The sequence below is a fragment of the Erinaceus europaeus genome, chromosome 14 (genome assembly GCF_950295315.1).
Source record: "Erinaceus europaeus chromosome 14, mEriEur2.1, whole genome shotgun sequence".
Lineage (NCBI taxonomy): Eukaryota > Metazoa > Chordata > Mammalia > Eulipotyphla > Erinaceidae > Erinaceus > Erinaceus europaeus.
In genome coordinates this window covers 17,450,793-17,468,533 of record NC_080175.1, presented here as the reverse complement: position 1 = coordinate 17,468,533, position 17,741 = coordinate 17,450,793, and the positions used below count along the sequence as shown (strand labels likewise).

Below are 17,741 nucleotides of genomic sequence, written 5' to 3'. Positions count from 1 at the left end.
CAGAGCACTGCTCAGCTCTGGCTTACGGTGGTGCAGGGGATTAAAGCTGGGACTTTGGAGCCTCAGACATGAGAGTCTCTTTGCATAACCATTATGCTATCTACCCCTGCCTGGCTTACTATTTCTTTCTTCCAAGTGTACCATTTTCATGGGGTCAGACTTGGAGAACAAACATCTTTTTTTTTTTTTTTAAGGGATAAATTTTTAGCTGACTATTCAGCATACCCTAGGACAGACCCTAGAAGAGAGAAATATTGATGAACTGAGATGGCTGTAGGGAGGTTCTGTGTATATGTTCATCCCGGAAAATAGTTGCAAAGCCTGTCATTCAGGAGAAAGGTGCCAGACAGTTCATTACCGATTCACCCTGAAATCATTCATCCAGCAAATGAAAAATATGGCACTGTGCATCCTGAGGGAACCCAGAAATGTAAGGCAAGTCCCTTACTAACCAAGAACTTAGAGTCTAGTTGATACATGCAAACACAAGTTAAGGAGATATTTTGCTATCATGTCTTTCATTACTGTTTATGACTACAAGAAGTGCAAAAGGTTGCTTTAAAAGCATTTAAAAATAAGAACCATATAAAGAAAATCTCTTTATTTTTTTAATTTATGAATGTTTAAGGAAACATCAACAAAACCACAGGATAAGAGGGGTACAACTCCACACAGTTCCTACCACCAGATCTCTGTATCCCATCCCCTCCCCTGATAGCTTTCCTATTCTTCTTTTTTTTTTCCTCCAGGGTTATTGCTGGGCTTGGTGCCTGCACCATGAATCCACCGCTCCTGGAGGCCATTTTTCCCCCTTTTGTTGCCCTTGTTGTTGTAGCCTCATTGTGGTTATTATTGTTGCCATTGTTGATGTTGTTCATTGTTGAATAGGACAGAGAGAAATGGAGAGAGGAGGGGAAGACAGAGAGGGGGAGAGAAAGATAGACACCTGCAGACCTGCTTCACCTTCTGTGAAGTGACTCCCCTGCAGGTGGGGAGCCGGGGGCTCAAACCGGGATCCTTATGCGGGTCCCTGTGCTTTGCGCCACATGCGCCCAACCCACTGTGCCACCACCCGACCCCCGATAGCTTTCCTATTCTTTATCCCTCTGGGAGTATGGACCCAGGGTCCTTGTGGGTTGCAGAAGGTGGAAGGTCTAGCTTCTGTAATTGCTTCCCCACTGAACATGGGCGTTGACAGGTTGATCCATACTCCCAGCCTATTTCTCTCTTTCCCTAGTGGGGTGGGGCTCTGGGGAAGCAGAGGTCCAGGGCACATTGGTGGGGTCATCTGTCCAGGGAAGTCTTATTGGCATCATGCTAGCATCTGGAACCTGGTGGCTGAAAAGAGAGTTAACATACAAAGCCAAACAAATTGTTGACTAATCATAGACCTAAAGGCTGGAATAGTGCAGATGAAGAGTTGGGGGTCCTCCATTTTGTAGATAGCTAGTAGGCATATTTTAGTTATATTCCAAAGGGCCTGTGGCTATACTAGTTTTTTTTTTTTCTCTGAGCCTGAAATCTGATATGCAGGTGTACTGTGCAGATGTCTCCCCAAGCCCTGCCACCCTACACAGAGTATTATGGTACTTTCAAGGCTTTCCCCAACCAATAATGTCCCCACAAGTCACTCGGGGGGTGTTAACCTAAAAAGTCCGCCTACTCTCCCCTCGCGTGCTCGCTCTTGCCCGGTGGTGAGGTAGGCAGACACACCCATTTTTTTGGCTGGCTCCACGTGGCCTGAACCACCCGTCTGACCCAACAATAAAGATTTGTGTTCCCTCTGCGCTTGGATTCTCTCTCCTTGGATTCTCTCTCCTTCGCATCCCGCCGCCACGTCAAGCAACACAGGTGGATCCATGTTATTGTCTAGGAAGATGATGCCATGGCTAGAATAAAGTAAATCTTAAATGCTGTACTCCTCCCCTCAGTCTCTCCCCCAACTTCAGAGGTGACACTTGTCATACCCAGATAGTATTTCTCCCACAGACCTATTTTGATTTTTGAACTGATGAGCGAGTTTTAGAGATAACTTCAGGTTGACACACAAAGATTGTATATGTTTTAGCCATTGCAAATATCCCAACCAGAAAAGAGGAACCATAACTTACTCAACCATTCTTCTGTGTATGAGTATGTAGGATGTTTTAGTTTTCTTCCATTATTAAAATTCTGTAGTAACTAAGATTTTATTGTTTTTTATCATTTGCCTTGTGGGCACCTTTTAAAAAAATTTTTATTTATAAAAAGGAAACACTGACTGTAGGATAAGAGGGGTACAACTCCACACAGTTCCCACCACCAGAACTATGTATTCCATCCCTTCCCCTGATGGCTTTCCTATTCTTTAACCCTCTGGGAGTATGGACCCAGGGTCATTATGGGGTGCAGAAGGTGGAAGGTCTGACTTCTGTAATTGCTTCCCCACTGAACATTGGTGTTGGCAGGTCGATCCATACTCCCAGCCTGTCTCTCTTTCCCTAGTAGAGAAGAGCTCTGGGGAAGCGGGGCTCCAGGAAACATTGGTGGGGTCATCTGCCCCGGTCCGGTTGGCATCACAGTAGCATCTGGAACCTGGTGGCTGAAAAAAGACTTAACATATAAAGCCAAACAAATTGTTGACTAATCATGAACCTAAAGGCTGGAATATGGCAGATGAGGTTTTGGAGTCTCCATTTTGAAGATAGGTAGTATGCTTATTTTAGTTATATTCCAAAGGGCCCATGACTTTACTAGTTTTTTTCCTGAGCCTGACATCTGATGTGCAGGTGGACCCAAATTATTATCTAGGGAGATGATGTCATGGCTGGAAAAAGGGCTAGAAAGCTGGATCAGGGAAGAGAGTAGCTCCCAAATATGGGGAAAGTGTTTGAACATTGTTGACTGTAAAACCCATCGATTTGATCTGATCTGGGGCCCATATTCAGCTTAGGAGCCTATGTAACCTCTGCATCCCTGTAGATCTGAGCTCACATTCTGTGGTCATGAGTAGGAACGTTCTAAGCTGTCCCAATTTCAGAACCCATCTTCCTCAGGTGGTAGATAGAGTATGTTATCCAGCCTCCCTTCGGAGGATGGAACATTCTCTACTGTTGTTGATCCACATTGAGGGCAAGATCCTATGAGGGGGGGCACCATTTTTAACACTTTGCATGTATTCACTTATTTAACTGTATCAACCTATCAACTAGGAAATATTTTATCCCTGTTTTACAGATGAGAACTCTGAGATGCAGGGTTACAGAGTTAATGGTCGTCAAAGACTAAAGTCAGGCTTCCAGCCCCAGTAGTGTGACTCATCGAACTATTCCCTTGCCTCCCTGAAATGCTGCAAAGTTAAACCACTGTTAACTTTGTATGTGTGCCAGTGTTTCTGCAGGATAGCGTCCTTGCCAGGGGGTAGTGGGGTCATGAGGATTTGCATTTCACATTTCCATAATTGCTTACTAAATTACACTAGAAAAAGATAATACCAATTTGGAGTGCTGCCTCCATGAAGGTTCTCATTCTCCTGGCCAACATTGGATACTATCAGTTTTTAATCTTTACCAATCTGACCAATCTGTTGGGAGGAAACTAGTATGCCATTCTCTCTCTTTTTCTTTAATGGCTCCATTGAAGTATAATTGATGTTAATGAAATGCACATATTTTGATCAGCCTTGACATATGCATGCACTTGTGAGACCATCGTTACAATGAGACACTGAGCATGCTCACCACCCCCAGATTTCCTGGTACTTATTTGTTCTAGCTCTCTTTTTCTCTTGCCACACCTCAGTTCCTAGGTCACCACTGATCTGCTTGATGGGTTAAAAATATGGTTAGTTTATATTCTAAAATTTTATACAAAGCGAACTACATAGTGGCGTTTACCGTTTTTGTCTGACTTCTCCCATTCAGCAAGATTATTTTGAAATTCATCCATAATGTTGGGCATGTTGATAATTCCCTCCCTTCCTCCCTCCCTTCCTTCCTCTCTTTCTTTTCTTTCTCTCTCTCTCTCTCTGTCTTACTGCTGAAGAAGATTGCTTTGTAGATAGGAGTATTTCACATTTTGTTCATTTACCTGTTGATAGGCATTTGTGTTGCTTGGGCCTTGGGACTGTAATAGACTGCAGGTTTGTATGTGAAGATAGTCTCCAGTTAGCTTTGAATCCACTATTTCATAGATGTCACAGGGAGAAAGCGTAGTATCGTTTTTCTCCTTTGACAGGTGGGAAAGCTGAAGCCAAGAGACTTATCCAAAGATTACTCAGAGACTTCAGTTTATAGTTGAGGGTTTCTAATCTGCCTCTGCTCTGCCTTCCTATCATTTCAGAATGATATCCTATCATTTTTTTTTTTCTTTTCCCCATAATGGTCAAAAGCACAGACTGGAATCTGACTTCTCAACTTCAAATCCTTGCTGGTCAGGGGACAAAAAGCAACTGATTTTTTTTTTTTAACTCTTGCCTGACTTTCTTCATCTAGAAATACAAGACTAGTAATAGGAACCTACTATCTAGGGTTAGCTTGAGCCAATAAATGAGTACTTATAAGGTCTTAGTGCTTTTCAGAGGAGATACTTCATAAGGTTTATTGTTGCTGCTTATCTATTCATAGATTTATTAGGGAGGTCTCTCCTCTCATTAGGACTACATTGTCCTTCTCACTCTGGAGTTGGTTGCTACCAAAAAAAAAAGCAAGACTTCCAGGAAAGTGGGTGGGGGCTAACTTTCAGACTTTATCCCCATGGAGAACAGGTAGGTAAAATGAGAAATGTCCAGGTCTAGGCACATAGTCATGAGGAAAGAGAGGTGAAGACCCCTTGCTTAAAGATTAGGGTGGGCATGGAGGGAGAAAGACACTACCTTATAGGTCATCCCTGGTGACCCTGGCCAGCATGAGCCTGCCAAGAGTAGCTTTTCCCAGAACCAAGGGTACTGCCTACAAAACTTGCACTCTGCCTCCACCCATCCAAGACTTTGCTGGGATGACGGAGTTATAATTGCCTGTGCCAGGAGCTATTATTAGAAGACAAATACAGCTTTAATTATTGTACTTAATGGAGGCTGAGACATAGCAGAACCAGGTAGCACCAGAACTCTTTCAGTGTGGGGTAGATCTAACCTGATGATGCCTCTTCACTTGGCCTTCACATTTCAGAGGCGTCCCAGGCTGGTGTTGGCAAAATAGTGCCCTTGGCAACTCCCAGTTACTCAAGGGAGAGTTTTGGAGACCCTCCCCCCTCCAGCTTCTCCTTCTGTAGCCATGCCTTCTGACTACCTGGCACTGCCCAGCAGACCATCAGGCAGCGGGCTGGGACAGGAAGAGACCAGCTGCTGAACCTCAGTCAGGGCTCCCCAGGCGGTTTTGGAGGGTGGAGGAGGGGACAAGACCAACATGTAGGCAGTTGGCCTCTGTGGGTAAATGCTTAAAAAGTGTCAGGCTGAAGAGATATCTCAGCTTGAAGTACAAGACTTGGATGTCTATGACTCCAGAGGTCCCAGGTTCAAGTCCCAGTACCACTCTATTCCAGAGCTGAGTAGTGCTCTGGTATCTTATAAAAATAAAAATAAAATCTTTAAAATTTTTAAGTAGTTAAGGAAAACACATGTTTAGGAGCAAATGGTTTTTGTTTGCTTGGTTTTTTTGGGGTTTTTTTTTTTTGAGCACTTGGCAAAATACTAGGTGTTTTCCATTATTTGTGATAGATTATTGTTATTGTTATTAGGAATAAGGAAAAACAATCTCAGGTTAAATAATGTGCCTTAAGCCACACAGGTTATACTTTGATGGTAATGGAAGCCTTTATTCAAGTGTCCCAGGCCCGCATAGACGGTAGCTCTCCCACTTAGGTTGAAAGGGACCCTGGCCTGTGAGGCAAGTGCACCCCTTTCAGAGAACCCAGAGAGGTGGCCGGGAGAGCCTCTTAGAAACCTGGAGGGTCTTGGAGGACTCATGGTGGGGCAGGTTGGGGCAGGGATTTGCAGTGAGAATCCCGTTTCCTCCAGGTACCACCCCATTACAGGTTGGGCAGGATCTGGGCCAGCGGCCGAGGGTGTGGCTCTGAGCTCAGGCCTGCACCTGCTCTGGGTGGCCTCCGGGTGGCGCTTCTCCTTCCCAGTTGCCTTTGTTTTGTCTCCTGTGAGCCTTGTCTCTCTGTAGAGTAGCAAGCCAGCAGGGAGAACGTCTTGCAGGAACAAGAGAAAAGTGGCCTAGAGTGATGCTCCTTTGCCTGCCACAGCTGGAAGCCAGGGCCTGGGTGTGAACTGGACACCACCACACAAAATTGGGATGCCTGGTCCACCCATAACAGTGAAGACAGGAGGAGAGGGAGGGAAAGAGGAAAAGAGGGCACTCGGCCTCCCTCAGAGACCGCTGGCTTCCGGGGACTGGTGTAGATTGCTGAGGGCACGGCAGTGTGTTCTGCATGGCAGTTAGAAAACGGGCTGAGGAGGCCACTCAGGCCCCAAACCACAGTGAAGCAATAAATTAAGACAGGCCTCCCAGGCCCTCTCCTGCCTGGGTCCTCTTCTTCCCTACTGATAAGTGACATTTTGGAAGTAAACAAAAGTTGCCCTCATTTGTCTAGGCTACTTCTCTCTGACAGGGTCTCCCTACATTTAGTTCAGTGGAGAAGGAAAGGGAAGAAGCCTCGGACTTGTCACACACGGTGCTCTGGAGGCCTACTCAGGCTTGGCCTACCTCTCTGCAGGAAGCTGTTGCTGCCCTGGTCCTCTGTCCCTTCCACCTAGTGTGGCCAGCACTCCAGCCACCCTGACCCCCACCTTCAGAGCAGTGCAGCAGCAAATCCAGTGGAAGTGAGAGTCAGCACTCAGGCAGGAGCAGGCTCAGACCGCAAGTGGGATCTAGATATAGTCCAAGTGATCAGCTCTTGCCCTTCAAAGCCCTCACAGCCCTGTGCTTAGGCTGGTGCCTCACCCTGTGCCCTGTGCCTTGCCATGATTTCTGACCTTCACTTCAGGTGAGGGAACTGGGGCCCAGGAGGTTTTCTGCTGAGCCTCCTCAGGCCACAGAGGCTCTTGGCATCTGGCCTGTGCCCTCTCAGACCCACGCTCTTTCCACTCTGCCAAACCTGTCTTCAGAGGGGGAACTCTGGCACTGAAATGCCCACCATCCCTTCAAAGAAACATCCTCTGAGCTATGCTGTTATTTCTCTGACTGTTGGGCCAGAGAACCAAAAGACCTCCCAGAATCTTAGGAAATGCTACAAATCTGTGATTCTGATATAAAAACTGGAGAGAAATGGGAAGAAGAATCTACATATATATAGCACGGGAGAAAATATTTTCACTGAAATGATTCTAGGTGATATTTCCTGATCTGTGTTTATTTATTTTTCAAATTCCTTTTCATGGTATGACTATAAAATAAGCAAACTAAAGTGAGAGCATTCTTCCAGAGTCCTGGCCACAACAGCTGCAGAGAGGAGCTAGTTCAGTGTGGAGAAATGAAATCCAATGCAGGAAATTAAAAAAATAATAAAATTTAAAAATACCTCCCTTCTGCTTTCCCCGGAAGCAGGCTGTTCACCTGGACCTAGATTCCCAGAGCGTGTCATTGCCAAAGCCTCCACCACACTTCCCAAACACCTCCCTCATATTCACCATCACCTGTGAGTGAAATAGGTGACTCTTCCAGCTTGTTTTGCAGATAAGGAAGCGGAGGCTTGGAGAAGCTAAGTAACGAGCCAAAGTCAACAGCAAGGAGGCCTGGGGCTCATGGCTCTGGTGTTTCCACCCGAAGTCTGGGGCATCCTTTCACCTATCCTAATTCCTTGCCTGTCTCCCTCCCCCCACACACCTTTCCCCAGGGGTGGAGTTTGTGGTACCCAGGACCGGATTTTACTGCAAGCTGTGCGGGCTGTTCTACACGAGTGAAGAGATGGCGAAGATGAGCCACTGCCGCAGCGCCGTTCACTACAGGAACTTACAGGTACTACCGTTGGGCGCACTGTCTGCTGCTGTGAATTTATGCCTCCCACCACCACAGGGAGAACTCCCGCCCTCCCCCCTGCCACGTGCACCATGTGGTGGAGCACACATCCTAAAACAATTGGCCTGTTAGAAAAGTCATGACGTCTTCTTCTACAACTTTCTAGGTAAAGATGCCTCACAGCTTTTCCGACAGCCTAGTTCTTCTGCAGACTTAAATCTCGTGCTCGCCTTGGGTTTTTTTTTGTTTGTTTGTTTGTTTTTTTCACATCTGCCTCCCAGTAACTGGAGGTAGTATTCACCCTGCTGATGGGTGGGGCTACTGCTTCCCACAAGACCCAACTATTCCCGGTGCACACATTTTTTTTTTCTGTGTTTCTCTCCCTTATGCAGGTAGCTCTGTCTGGTAAAAATAAAAACTGCCATCATGTTCTGTTTAAAAGTTCATCCTAATGACTATCATTTATCACAGGCACGCTGCGTACCTCAGTGCTGAGGACAGAGCGGCATAAAACAAAACGGGCAGATGAAAACCCTGCCCTCTGCATGGGGTTTCCATGCGAGTATAGAAGAAGACAAGCTGTAAATGAATTCAAGTTTTAGAATATGTTAAAAGGTGACATAGCAGGTGGGGGTGGGTAGGTTGGGAGAATACAGGTCCAAGAAGGATGACAGAGGACCTAGTGGGGGTTGTATTGTTATATGGGAAACTGGGGAATGCTATGCATGTACAAACTATTGTTTTTACTGTTGAATGTAAAACATTGATTCCCCAATAAAGAAATAAAATAAAAAAGGTGACATAGCAAAAGGCTTGATATGCCATATTTCTTCCAGTCTTAGTGCCATCAGCTGTATGACACGCCACTATTTTTTTTATAACCACAAGAAAACAAATTGCCAACTAAAAAGCAAGGAGAATCTAAGGGCTGGAAGCCAGCTCACTGGTAAGAGTGCACAGTTTGCCATGCGTAAGGACTTGGGTTTGAACTCCTGGCACCACATCGGAGCACAAGAACATGGCATCAGAGGAAACATAATGAGTGGTGAAGCAGTGCTGTTATGTCCCTCCTTTCTCTCTCGGTGCTGGCACTATGAATTCACTGCTCCTGGTGGCCTTTTTTTTTTTTTTTTTTTTAAATTGGATGGGACAGAAAGAAATTGAGAGGGGAGGGGAGAGACAGGGAGAGAGAAAGCTAGACACCTGCAGGCCTACTTCACTGCTCATGAAGCATCCTTGCCGCAGTTGGGGAGCCAGGGGCTTGAACCCAGATCCTCGCATGGGTCCTTGTGCTTAGTGCTATGTGTGCTTAAATGGGTTCGCCACTGCCCAGCCCTCCCCTTCTGTCTCTCTCTGCCTCTCTATATCTCTCTATCTGAAAAAAATTTTTATGCTGCTAGGAGCTGTGGAATTGAGCAGACACATGGCTCTGAGAGGCCAAATAAATAAAGAAATTAAATAGCAGGTGCCAGGCAGAGGCATACCTGGTTGAGTGCACACGTTACAGTGTACAAGCACCTGAGTTCAAGTCCCTGGTCCCCACCTGCATTGTGGGAAGTTTCTTAAGCAGTGAAGCAGGGCTGCAGGTGTCTCTTTTTTTTCTCTCTCTCTCTCTCTATCTCCTCCCCCCCATTTTTTTTTTTTGCCTCCAGGGTTATTGCTGGGGCTTGGTGCTTGCACTACTACAAATCCACTGCTCCTGGAGGCTACATTTTCCTTTTTGTTGCCCTTGTTCTTCATTGTTGTTGTTATTGCTGTCATTGTTGTTGGATAGGATAGAGCAAAATGGAGAGAGGAGGGGAAGACAAAGAGGGGGAGAGAAAGATAGACACCTGCAGACCTGCTTCACTGCTTGTGAAGTGACCCCCCTGTAGGTGGGGAGCCAAGGGCTCAAACTGGGATCCCTACACCCGTCTTGTGCTTCACGCCATGTGTGCTTAACCCATTGTACTACCACCCACCCACCCCCAATTTCTTTCTATCCAATACAATTTAAAAATTTTTTTCAAGAAATTAAAATTAGACTCCTATCAACTGGAAAATTCATCTCAATTTCCTGGATGCTTCTGTGTGGAAAGATACATTTTAAAATGCAAGAAATGTGATGAAGTGTTCTATAGCATACATCTAACTAAGGTATAGCATATTAGAACAGGGCTTTCATAATTGACCTCTGGTCTAGGATGGATTTGTTGACTTAACAGGAAACAGGGTATGTCAGTGGCCCAGGAGAAATTCTTTCAAGGTGATTCCTGCATTTACTACAGAGAATCAGACCTCTAGTTTGGCCTGTGAGGCTTTGGAACGTCCTCATGGTGGTAGTGGTGTCATTGTGCCTTTATTTCAAAGCAGGCACTGCTGTCACTTAAACTGTTATTAAAGAGTGACCAGTCTAGTGGTTCTTAGCCAGGGAAATGTCCCAGAATCACCTAGTGGCTTGAAAACATATATACAGTGGGCAGGGGAGATAGCATAGTGGTTATGCAAAAGGGCTTTCATGCCTTGAGGCTCTAAAATCCCAGGTCCAATATCTTGTACTATCACAAGCCAGAGCTGAGTAGTGTTCTGGTATCTCTCTCCCTCCCTCTCTACCAGCCTCCTTCCTTCTCTCTCTTCCTTTCTTTTTTACTTACTTTTTTTTTTTTGCTGGGGGTTAATGATTTACAGTCAGTAGTAAAAATACAGTAGTTTGTACATGTGTAACATTTTTCGGTTTTCTACATAATAATTCAACCCCCTCTAGGTCCTCCTCTGCCATCATGTTCCAGGACCTGAACCCCCCCCACCACCACCACCCTAGAGTCTTTTATTTTGGTGCAATACACCAAACCCAGTCCAAGTTCTGTTTTGTGTTTTCTTATTTCTCAGCTTCTTTTTTATTATTATCAGTGATTTAATAATGGTTGACAAGATTGTGGGATAACAGAGGTACAAGTCATACAGTTCCCACCACCAGCATACTGTATCCCGTCCCCTCCATTGGAAGCTTCCCTATTCTTTATCCCTCTGGGGGTATGGACCAAAGAGCTCTATGGGGCACAGAAGGTCGGAGGGCTGGCTTCTGTAATTGCTTCTCTGCTGGACATGGATGTTGACAGGTTGATCCATACTCCCAGCCCCTGTCTCTACCTTTCCCTAGTGGGGTAGGGCTCTGCCTTCTCCCTGTTTATTTCTGTGGATCTTTCTCTGTATCTTTCATTAAAATAGTTAAATAGAATATATATATTGTCCAGGAGGTGGCACAGTGGATAAAGCATTGGACTTTCAAGCATGAGGTCCTGAGTTTGATCCCCAACAGCACATGTACCAGAATGATGTCTGGTTCTTTCTCTTTCTCCTCCTATCTTTCCCATTAATAAATAAATAAAATCTTTAGAAAAAAAAGTGCATATGCTAGATAAGAAGTAGTGTTGGGGAGAGTGTGACCCAGGGATATGTAATTTGAGAAAGTTCTCAAGATAAATGAAGCCCCCCCCCCACCACACACAGTTGGGAAATTCATATGTGGGCCAATGCCTTATTTTATAATTGAAGAAGCTGAGGCCAGGTAAGTGCTGGGGTTGATCCACTGCCAGGCAGATGGTCAGTTTCCAGGCCTGGGATCAGATCTCTTGATTCTTGTTCACTTTCCTCTTTGTACTATACTTAAGCTGGTTCTGCAAACTGAGACCCAATAATGTCATGGCCTGGGTCATCTTCTCTAAGGGCCAGTCATTGGTTATACCAAACCTCAGGCCAGTTAAGCCTCTTAATTTCCCTCTAGAGAGCAACTGCTCTGTGACCAAGGAAACTAGAGGACCTGGGCCCCAGGTCACGGCCTCTCCTGGAAGAGACACTGAAGACATGACTTGGCAGGACCCAGGGTTCAGACAGGGCCCCACAGAGCCAACCAAGGGCAGCTATCTGCCCTGGTTCACCTCCCCCCCGACACACACACACCACCAGATAAGACCTACAGAATAGCAGACCTGCATGGAGTCTTAAAGTTTATCTTGTCCTGACTTTCCCAAACCTTGACTCCCATCCCAATCTGTATCTTTAAAAACTGTAGCTTTCTGGATCCATCTTACACCTGCTTATAAGACTGGGCCTGAGGGTCTGTATTTTAGTATCTTTCTAGCAGCTACTGACACCTCAGTGTGAGAGTGTTGATCTCATCCAGCAGTGTCAGCTGGAGTGTGTGGCTGCCAAGGGGCCCCACAGCTCAGGGTCACCCAGGAAGTCAGGGAGTGTGCAGACTGAAGTCAGGGACTATATATAACTTTACGTCCCTGTTTTTTTTTTTTTTCCAGAGTAGTGGACTGCACTGTGCTCTGGGTGTCTGGGCCCTGAGCTGCCAGGCAGACAGATGCCCCACTCACAGTAAGCCAGAGCCATTCCTGTGGTCCCTAGGCACGTCGGAGCCAGACAGGGGCTAAGCCCCTTCGGACCCATCAGCACAGTTCAGGTTTCCCTGGTGCACCTGTCGGCGAGCTGGGTGCCTTCACTGCTGGCCACCCAGTTAGGGTTTCTGTTGGTGGCCTCTGTTCACACAGCCTTGCCCACCCTGAGTTACACATGTGAAAGGTGAAGAATTCAAACCCGTGCAGCAGGTGCTGGCTGACACCTAAGTCAGGCAACTTGTAAACTTAGCACCCACTAGGAGGCCTTGAGGCAGGGGTTGCTTGTGGAGGCAAGGGGCAGGTGGAAGGAGTGTCTCGCCCCCTCTCAGCCAGGCTCAGATGCCTTCCAAAGCTAGACACAGCTTCTTCCAGTGTCTGACCCTTAGAATCATCCTGGGATAAGGAAGATGCCATCGTCTCATCATTTCACATCTTGAGAGTCTGGGGCCGAGAAGATGAGTGACTTATACCAGATACAGAAAAGCTTTGCCAAGTACTGCTTCTGTGCCAAGCACTGTGTCTATGTGGTTGGCCGTGGTTCTCTGGGATCACAGAAGCCATATGCTATAATCACCAATATTATTGTCACACTTCAGAGGTCATATCTGAGGTGACTTGACTTCTGAGAGCTGATTTTTATTTTATTTATTTATTTCCTTATGTTGCCTTTGTTGTTTTATTGTTATAGTTATTATTGTTGTCATTGTTGGGTAGGACAGAGAGAAATGGAGAGGGAAGGGGGAAGACAGAGAGAGGGAAAGAAAGATAGACACCTGCAGACCTGCTTCACCACTTGTGAAGCGACCCCCCTGCAGGTGGGGAGCCAGGCCTCGAACCAGAATCCTTATGCAGGTCCTTGTGCTTAGCGCCACCTGTGCTTAACCCGCTGCGCTACAGCCCGACTCCCGAGAGCTGATTTTTAAACTCAGTCACAGTGGAGCCTGCACTCTTGATCATTACCTAACCCTGTGGACTCCTACTCCAGTGCTCTCTGCACTGCCCCCTTGCTGCCTCGGCAATTAGAGGACTCACAGATAAGGCCCCTAGTTCTGTCTTGCTGTGTTAAATCCAGAGTTATTTTATTGTTGGTGGTGTTTTCTTTTTAGCAGGGGTGGGGGTAGTCATGACTGCAAGTATTGAGGGGCCAACCCCCAACTAAGGAACACAGACCTAGAAGGACCAGTACACTCCACCTGCCAGGGGCCTGGCAGGAAGCAGGTTTTTCTGAGTCTCAAATGTCAGGCTGCAGTTTTGTCTTTCACTATTGCTATCAGACTGTGCTTCTCACCTCCCACACTCCCTGTATCCCTCCAGAAAGCTCCCCTCCCTCTGCCTGGAATGCATGGACAGCTGCCTGGCGACTGGGCCTCTTTCTGGAAAACAAGGAGAGCCTTCTCAGGGGTTACATGGTTTTATGTGAGTAAAGTACAGGGTAGACAGGTGTAGAGGTATTTGCCATTGTGTCGGCATCTTCTACAAGAAACAGCTCTGACTTGTACGTTGACAGAAAGTGGGGAGGATGTGCATTGGTTACTGGGGTCCTGTAGCCCTTGAGATCCTGAGAAGGGAAGAAAGATTCCTCCACCCACAAGGCAAAATGGTAGAAGGGTGGCCAAACACATACCCTGCCTCTTCCCTCTTCTGCTAGCTCCCCTTGACCTTCTCTCTCTCTCTCTCTCTCTTTCCCCTGTGTCCCTGCCACAGAAGTACTTGTCCCAGCTGGCTGAGGAGAGCCTGAAGGAGACTGAAGGGGCAGGCAGCCCGAGACCTGAGGACAGCGGAATTGTGCCACACTTTGAGAGGAAAAAACTCTAATGCACCTGCCACTACTGAGAGGAGGGCCTGGCAGCTTGGGGCCACCTAGCCTCCAGAACAGAAGAAAGCCCAGGAGGAAGGAAGACCAGACAGGCCACTGTGCCTGGGTTTGTTCTCAGAGACTCATGAAAATGCCTCTGGTGTGTCTGGCCCCTTGGGGTCCCCTCACCCTCTGAGGACTCTTGTTTGCTTCAAACAGTCCTTCAATTTGTTTCTCTCTCTTCTCTTTTGCCCTCTTTCCAACCCTCCCTTCTTCTGTGCCAAAGCTCATTTCCTTTTCATAAAACCCAACTTCTCAGGGATTTTCACAGTATTAAATTCTTGATAGGATAGGCCAGACCAGGCTCCGTCAGCCGTGGAAAGGACTTCATGGAAACTTCTGGGTCATGAGCCATATCGGTGACCTCAGAGGGGCTTCTCTACCTGGCAGCCTGGGGTGGGGGGCCTGAGTGGGGGCCTCCCAGCTTGGGGAAGGGGCACTCTTGATAGCCATGACCATCAGCTGACATAACCTGTGGGTTCCTTCAGCTGGACCACCTTTTTGAAAAACTCCTGTTATGAACAATTCCTTTGTCCTCTCAGTTACTCTGGGAGTCTGACCGGCTCATGCCTTAAAGCAAAGCCAGAATTTTTTTTTTCTTTCAAAGTTAAAGCTTTGCAGAAGAGGAAAAGAACCTTTCATTGTAAATACTCTTAAGAAATCTGCCCCCCTCAGCCCCTTGGCCCCCCAGCCCCACCCTGTATTGATCTCCGTCCTCTTGATTTCAGGAGTTTCCATGGTTTGTTCTATTCTGGACTGTGAATTTGGCATAGATTCCCTTCAGTGAGAAATAAATGTAAACAGGGATGTCTTCTCCCTCCAGTCCAACAGCACTTGGCAGGGACTCTGGTTGAATGTTGACCTCCTGGCTGTGCCTCCAGAGATGCAAACAAGGAAATCATCTGCCCTTGACTCACCCTTGATGCCGGCAGCCTCACAGGGGTATGGTTTTGAGTGGTCTCTTTCTTTGAGGAACAACCTAGAAAAAAATAAAGAAAGACTAGAAAAGGCTGTGGAAATGGAAGAGCGGGAATGTTTAAGGTTTCCCCAGTGGTTTTTTTTTTTTTTTTTTTGGGGGGGGTGAAGGCCAAAGGAGTCTCAGAGCTGGGCCCCTGTGCAGACTGCTGTCAGAAGGCCATGAAGAAATAGCCCTGGTTCTCGTGGGGCTGGCAGATACTGGGGTTCAAGTGCCTGCAGGCCCCAGATGGGCTATGGGCTCTCCAGCATGATGTCCCATTGGAAGGCTTTAGGACAAAGGGTGCTAGGGAGGAATGGAGCTGGGTCACAACTACAAGACCTCAAGGTCAGAGGGAAGTTGATGCTTTTGCCATCAGCCGAGATACTGGCCTGTGGACCCTTCCCTGGCTCAGCCCCCAGAAGACAGTTCTTTCTGTTCCTGTTCCTACAGACAGGTAGCCTAGGGTGAGATTGTTTGCTTTTTCTTTTCTTCTGCATTTTTTCCCTTTTTCTAGCAGATAAGAGTACACTGTACATTCTGCCCCCTGCACCAGGGCAGGAAGGGTAGAAGATGATCTCAGTTCAGCACTGACGTGTTATCAGGGAGGAAACCAAGACACAGAAAGGAAAGAAATGTTGAACATTCAATGGTCTGAACATTTGGGGTAGGTAGCCACTGTGAGGAAAGAGCTATCAGGGCCTATGAGGAGGAAAACTAGGGGCAGACGGTTCACCCTGAACAATTGTGGTGAGAAGAAGCCACTTGGGGGCCTCTGAAAGGCTGGCCCCTCAAATAGCATAGGGCTCACAGCCGTGGCTCGGTTCACACCCACCTCCCCAACCCCCACCTCCACAGTTTTGTCCTGGCGTTTTGGCACCAGCTGAACTTTCTGTGTTCCAAAGAAAACCTCTGACCCTGTGTGTCCTTCTCCCCACTGGACAGAAGGCAGCAGCAAGCTGGCCCAGACCTTCCACCTGCCTCACCAGACCTTCAAGGGAAAAACCTACCGCCTCTATCAGGGCCTGTGTCCCCCTAGAGAGGCTGACAGACTCTCCCCCACCCCCAGAAAAGTGGAAGCTGCCCTCCAGGAGCAATTCCATGGAAATCTGGACAACTGTTCACACAGCCTCATGCCTGAGCAATGCAGTGGTTCCCTTGGTGATGGACTGGCCAGCTCTGAGTTGGAAGGCTAGAGAGAGCTCCAGGGAGAAAGCACAGAGGCCCTCTCTCTGCCTTCAGTCAGAACCTTCAGTCAAAACATCATCAAAGATTCTGTATCTGCCTGTAAATATATGTATTTATTTTTTATTTATTTTTATACAACTCCAATGGCATGGTCCTCCCCCGCCCCACTCTATAACTTGCACTTTTTATTCCTACATGTGTCATATACACTGCAGTATGAGAGGTAACCAGGAAAATATTGATTAATTTTTTAAAGCTTTTCTTCAGTGTTGGTCATTTGAAACCATCTCAAAGTGTGTTTCCCCCTGCCCCCCCCCCCCCCAAAAAAAAAAGGCTGTTCAGGAGTCGCTGCGGCCTTGAGCGACAGATTCACTTGTGTTCTGCATTAAGGTGACAAAAGGCCTGTATAATTTTCTTTTCACCTAAAGTATATCCAGACTGTATTCCCTAAGAATTTGGTAACTTTGGTGTGGGTATGAGCCTCAGCCTTTATAGGGTTTAAGGTTTGTAACCCCTTAAAGGGGTTAAAGGTTCCATGATCTATTAGATTATTTGTGAACTAGATCAGAGTTTTGTTGAGCTTGTTGTGAAGGAAAGAAAGGAAGGAACGGAGGGAGGGAGGAAGGAAGGAAAGAAGGAAAAAGAATGAAAGAAAGAAAGGAAGAAAGGAAAAAAGAAAGACCCTAGTTAAGTTTGAACTTCTCAAGTTTTGCAATTTGTTGAATGTCCCAGAAATTGTTACCACTTTCCCTGATCTGTATCACTGACAGCCATTGTTTTTACAAAAGGAAACAAAGATTTTTAATAAAGAGAATTTGAAAGCTATGTGTCCTTGAAGGCAGGATTCCTCAAAGTCTGGGGAGAAGGGGGATGCTCAGGGGATTTCACTTAGCACAGAAGTAGGGGGGTGCTCCCTCTCTGGGTCCAGAACATTTCTAAAAGGTGGAATAGAGTGAAATGACAATTTTTTGTGTGGGGCTTTCTGGACACAGAAACTCAGATGTTCTCAGGGGTGCACCTTTGGAAGGGCTGACCCCAGGAAAGTGGGGGCACAAAAGTCTTTTTCAGAACCTCAGACATACAGATATCCTGGCCTGTTCTAAACCCTTAGCCCTGCTCCTCAGTACTCCCAGTGGGGAGGGGGTTCTAGTGACTGACACACACCCCCCCCACACACACACACTGTCCTGCACTAGAGTCAGGTCACTTCTAGATGCGGTGAAGGTGAAGACAGGGTGGTCAGTGCTTAGCCTTCACACTTGTTCCTGCATCCAGTGTCCCTAACTGTCAAGGGGACAATGTCATGAGTCACCTCCCAGGTTGTTTCAGGGTTCATGTAGCTGCTGGAGAGAGCCCTGGGGTTGCTGAAAGTCACTGAGTCTTGTCTATTTCTGAGATCTGTACTCTGGACAACAGCCCTT

General features: G+C 46.8%; 1 protein-coding gene across 4 annotated transcripts in view; it reads left to right on the top strand.

Moving 5' to 3' along the window:
- RBM20 (RNA binding motif protein 20) overlaps nucleotides 1-16,636 on the top strand; it is a 243,108-nt gene extending 226,472 nt beyond the window's left edge. For all 4 annotated transcript variants that reach the window (XM_060171334.1, XM_060171337.1, XM_060171336.1 and 1 more), the window contains 2 exons: nucleotides 7,819-7,940; nucleotides 14,027-16,636. In XM_060171334.1, coding sequence (XP_060027317.1) covers nucleotides 7,819-7,940; nucleotides 14,027-14,137 — 233 coding nt within the window. In that variant the 3' untranslated portion in view covers nucleotides 14,138-16,636. The remainder of the gene's footprint in view (nucleotides 1-7,818; nucleotides 7,941-14,026) is intronic.
- Nucleotides 16,637-17,741: the final 1,105 nt, after the last annotated feature.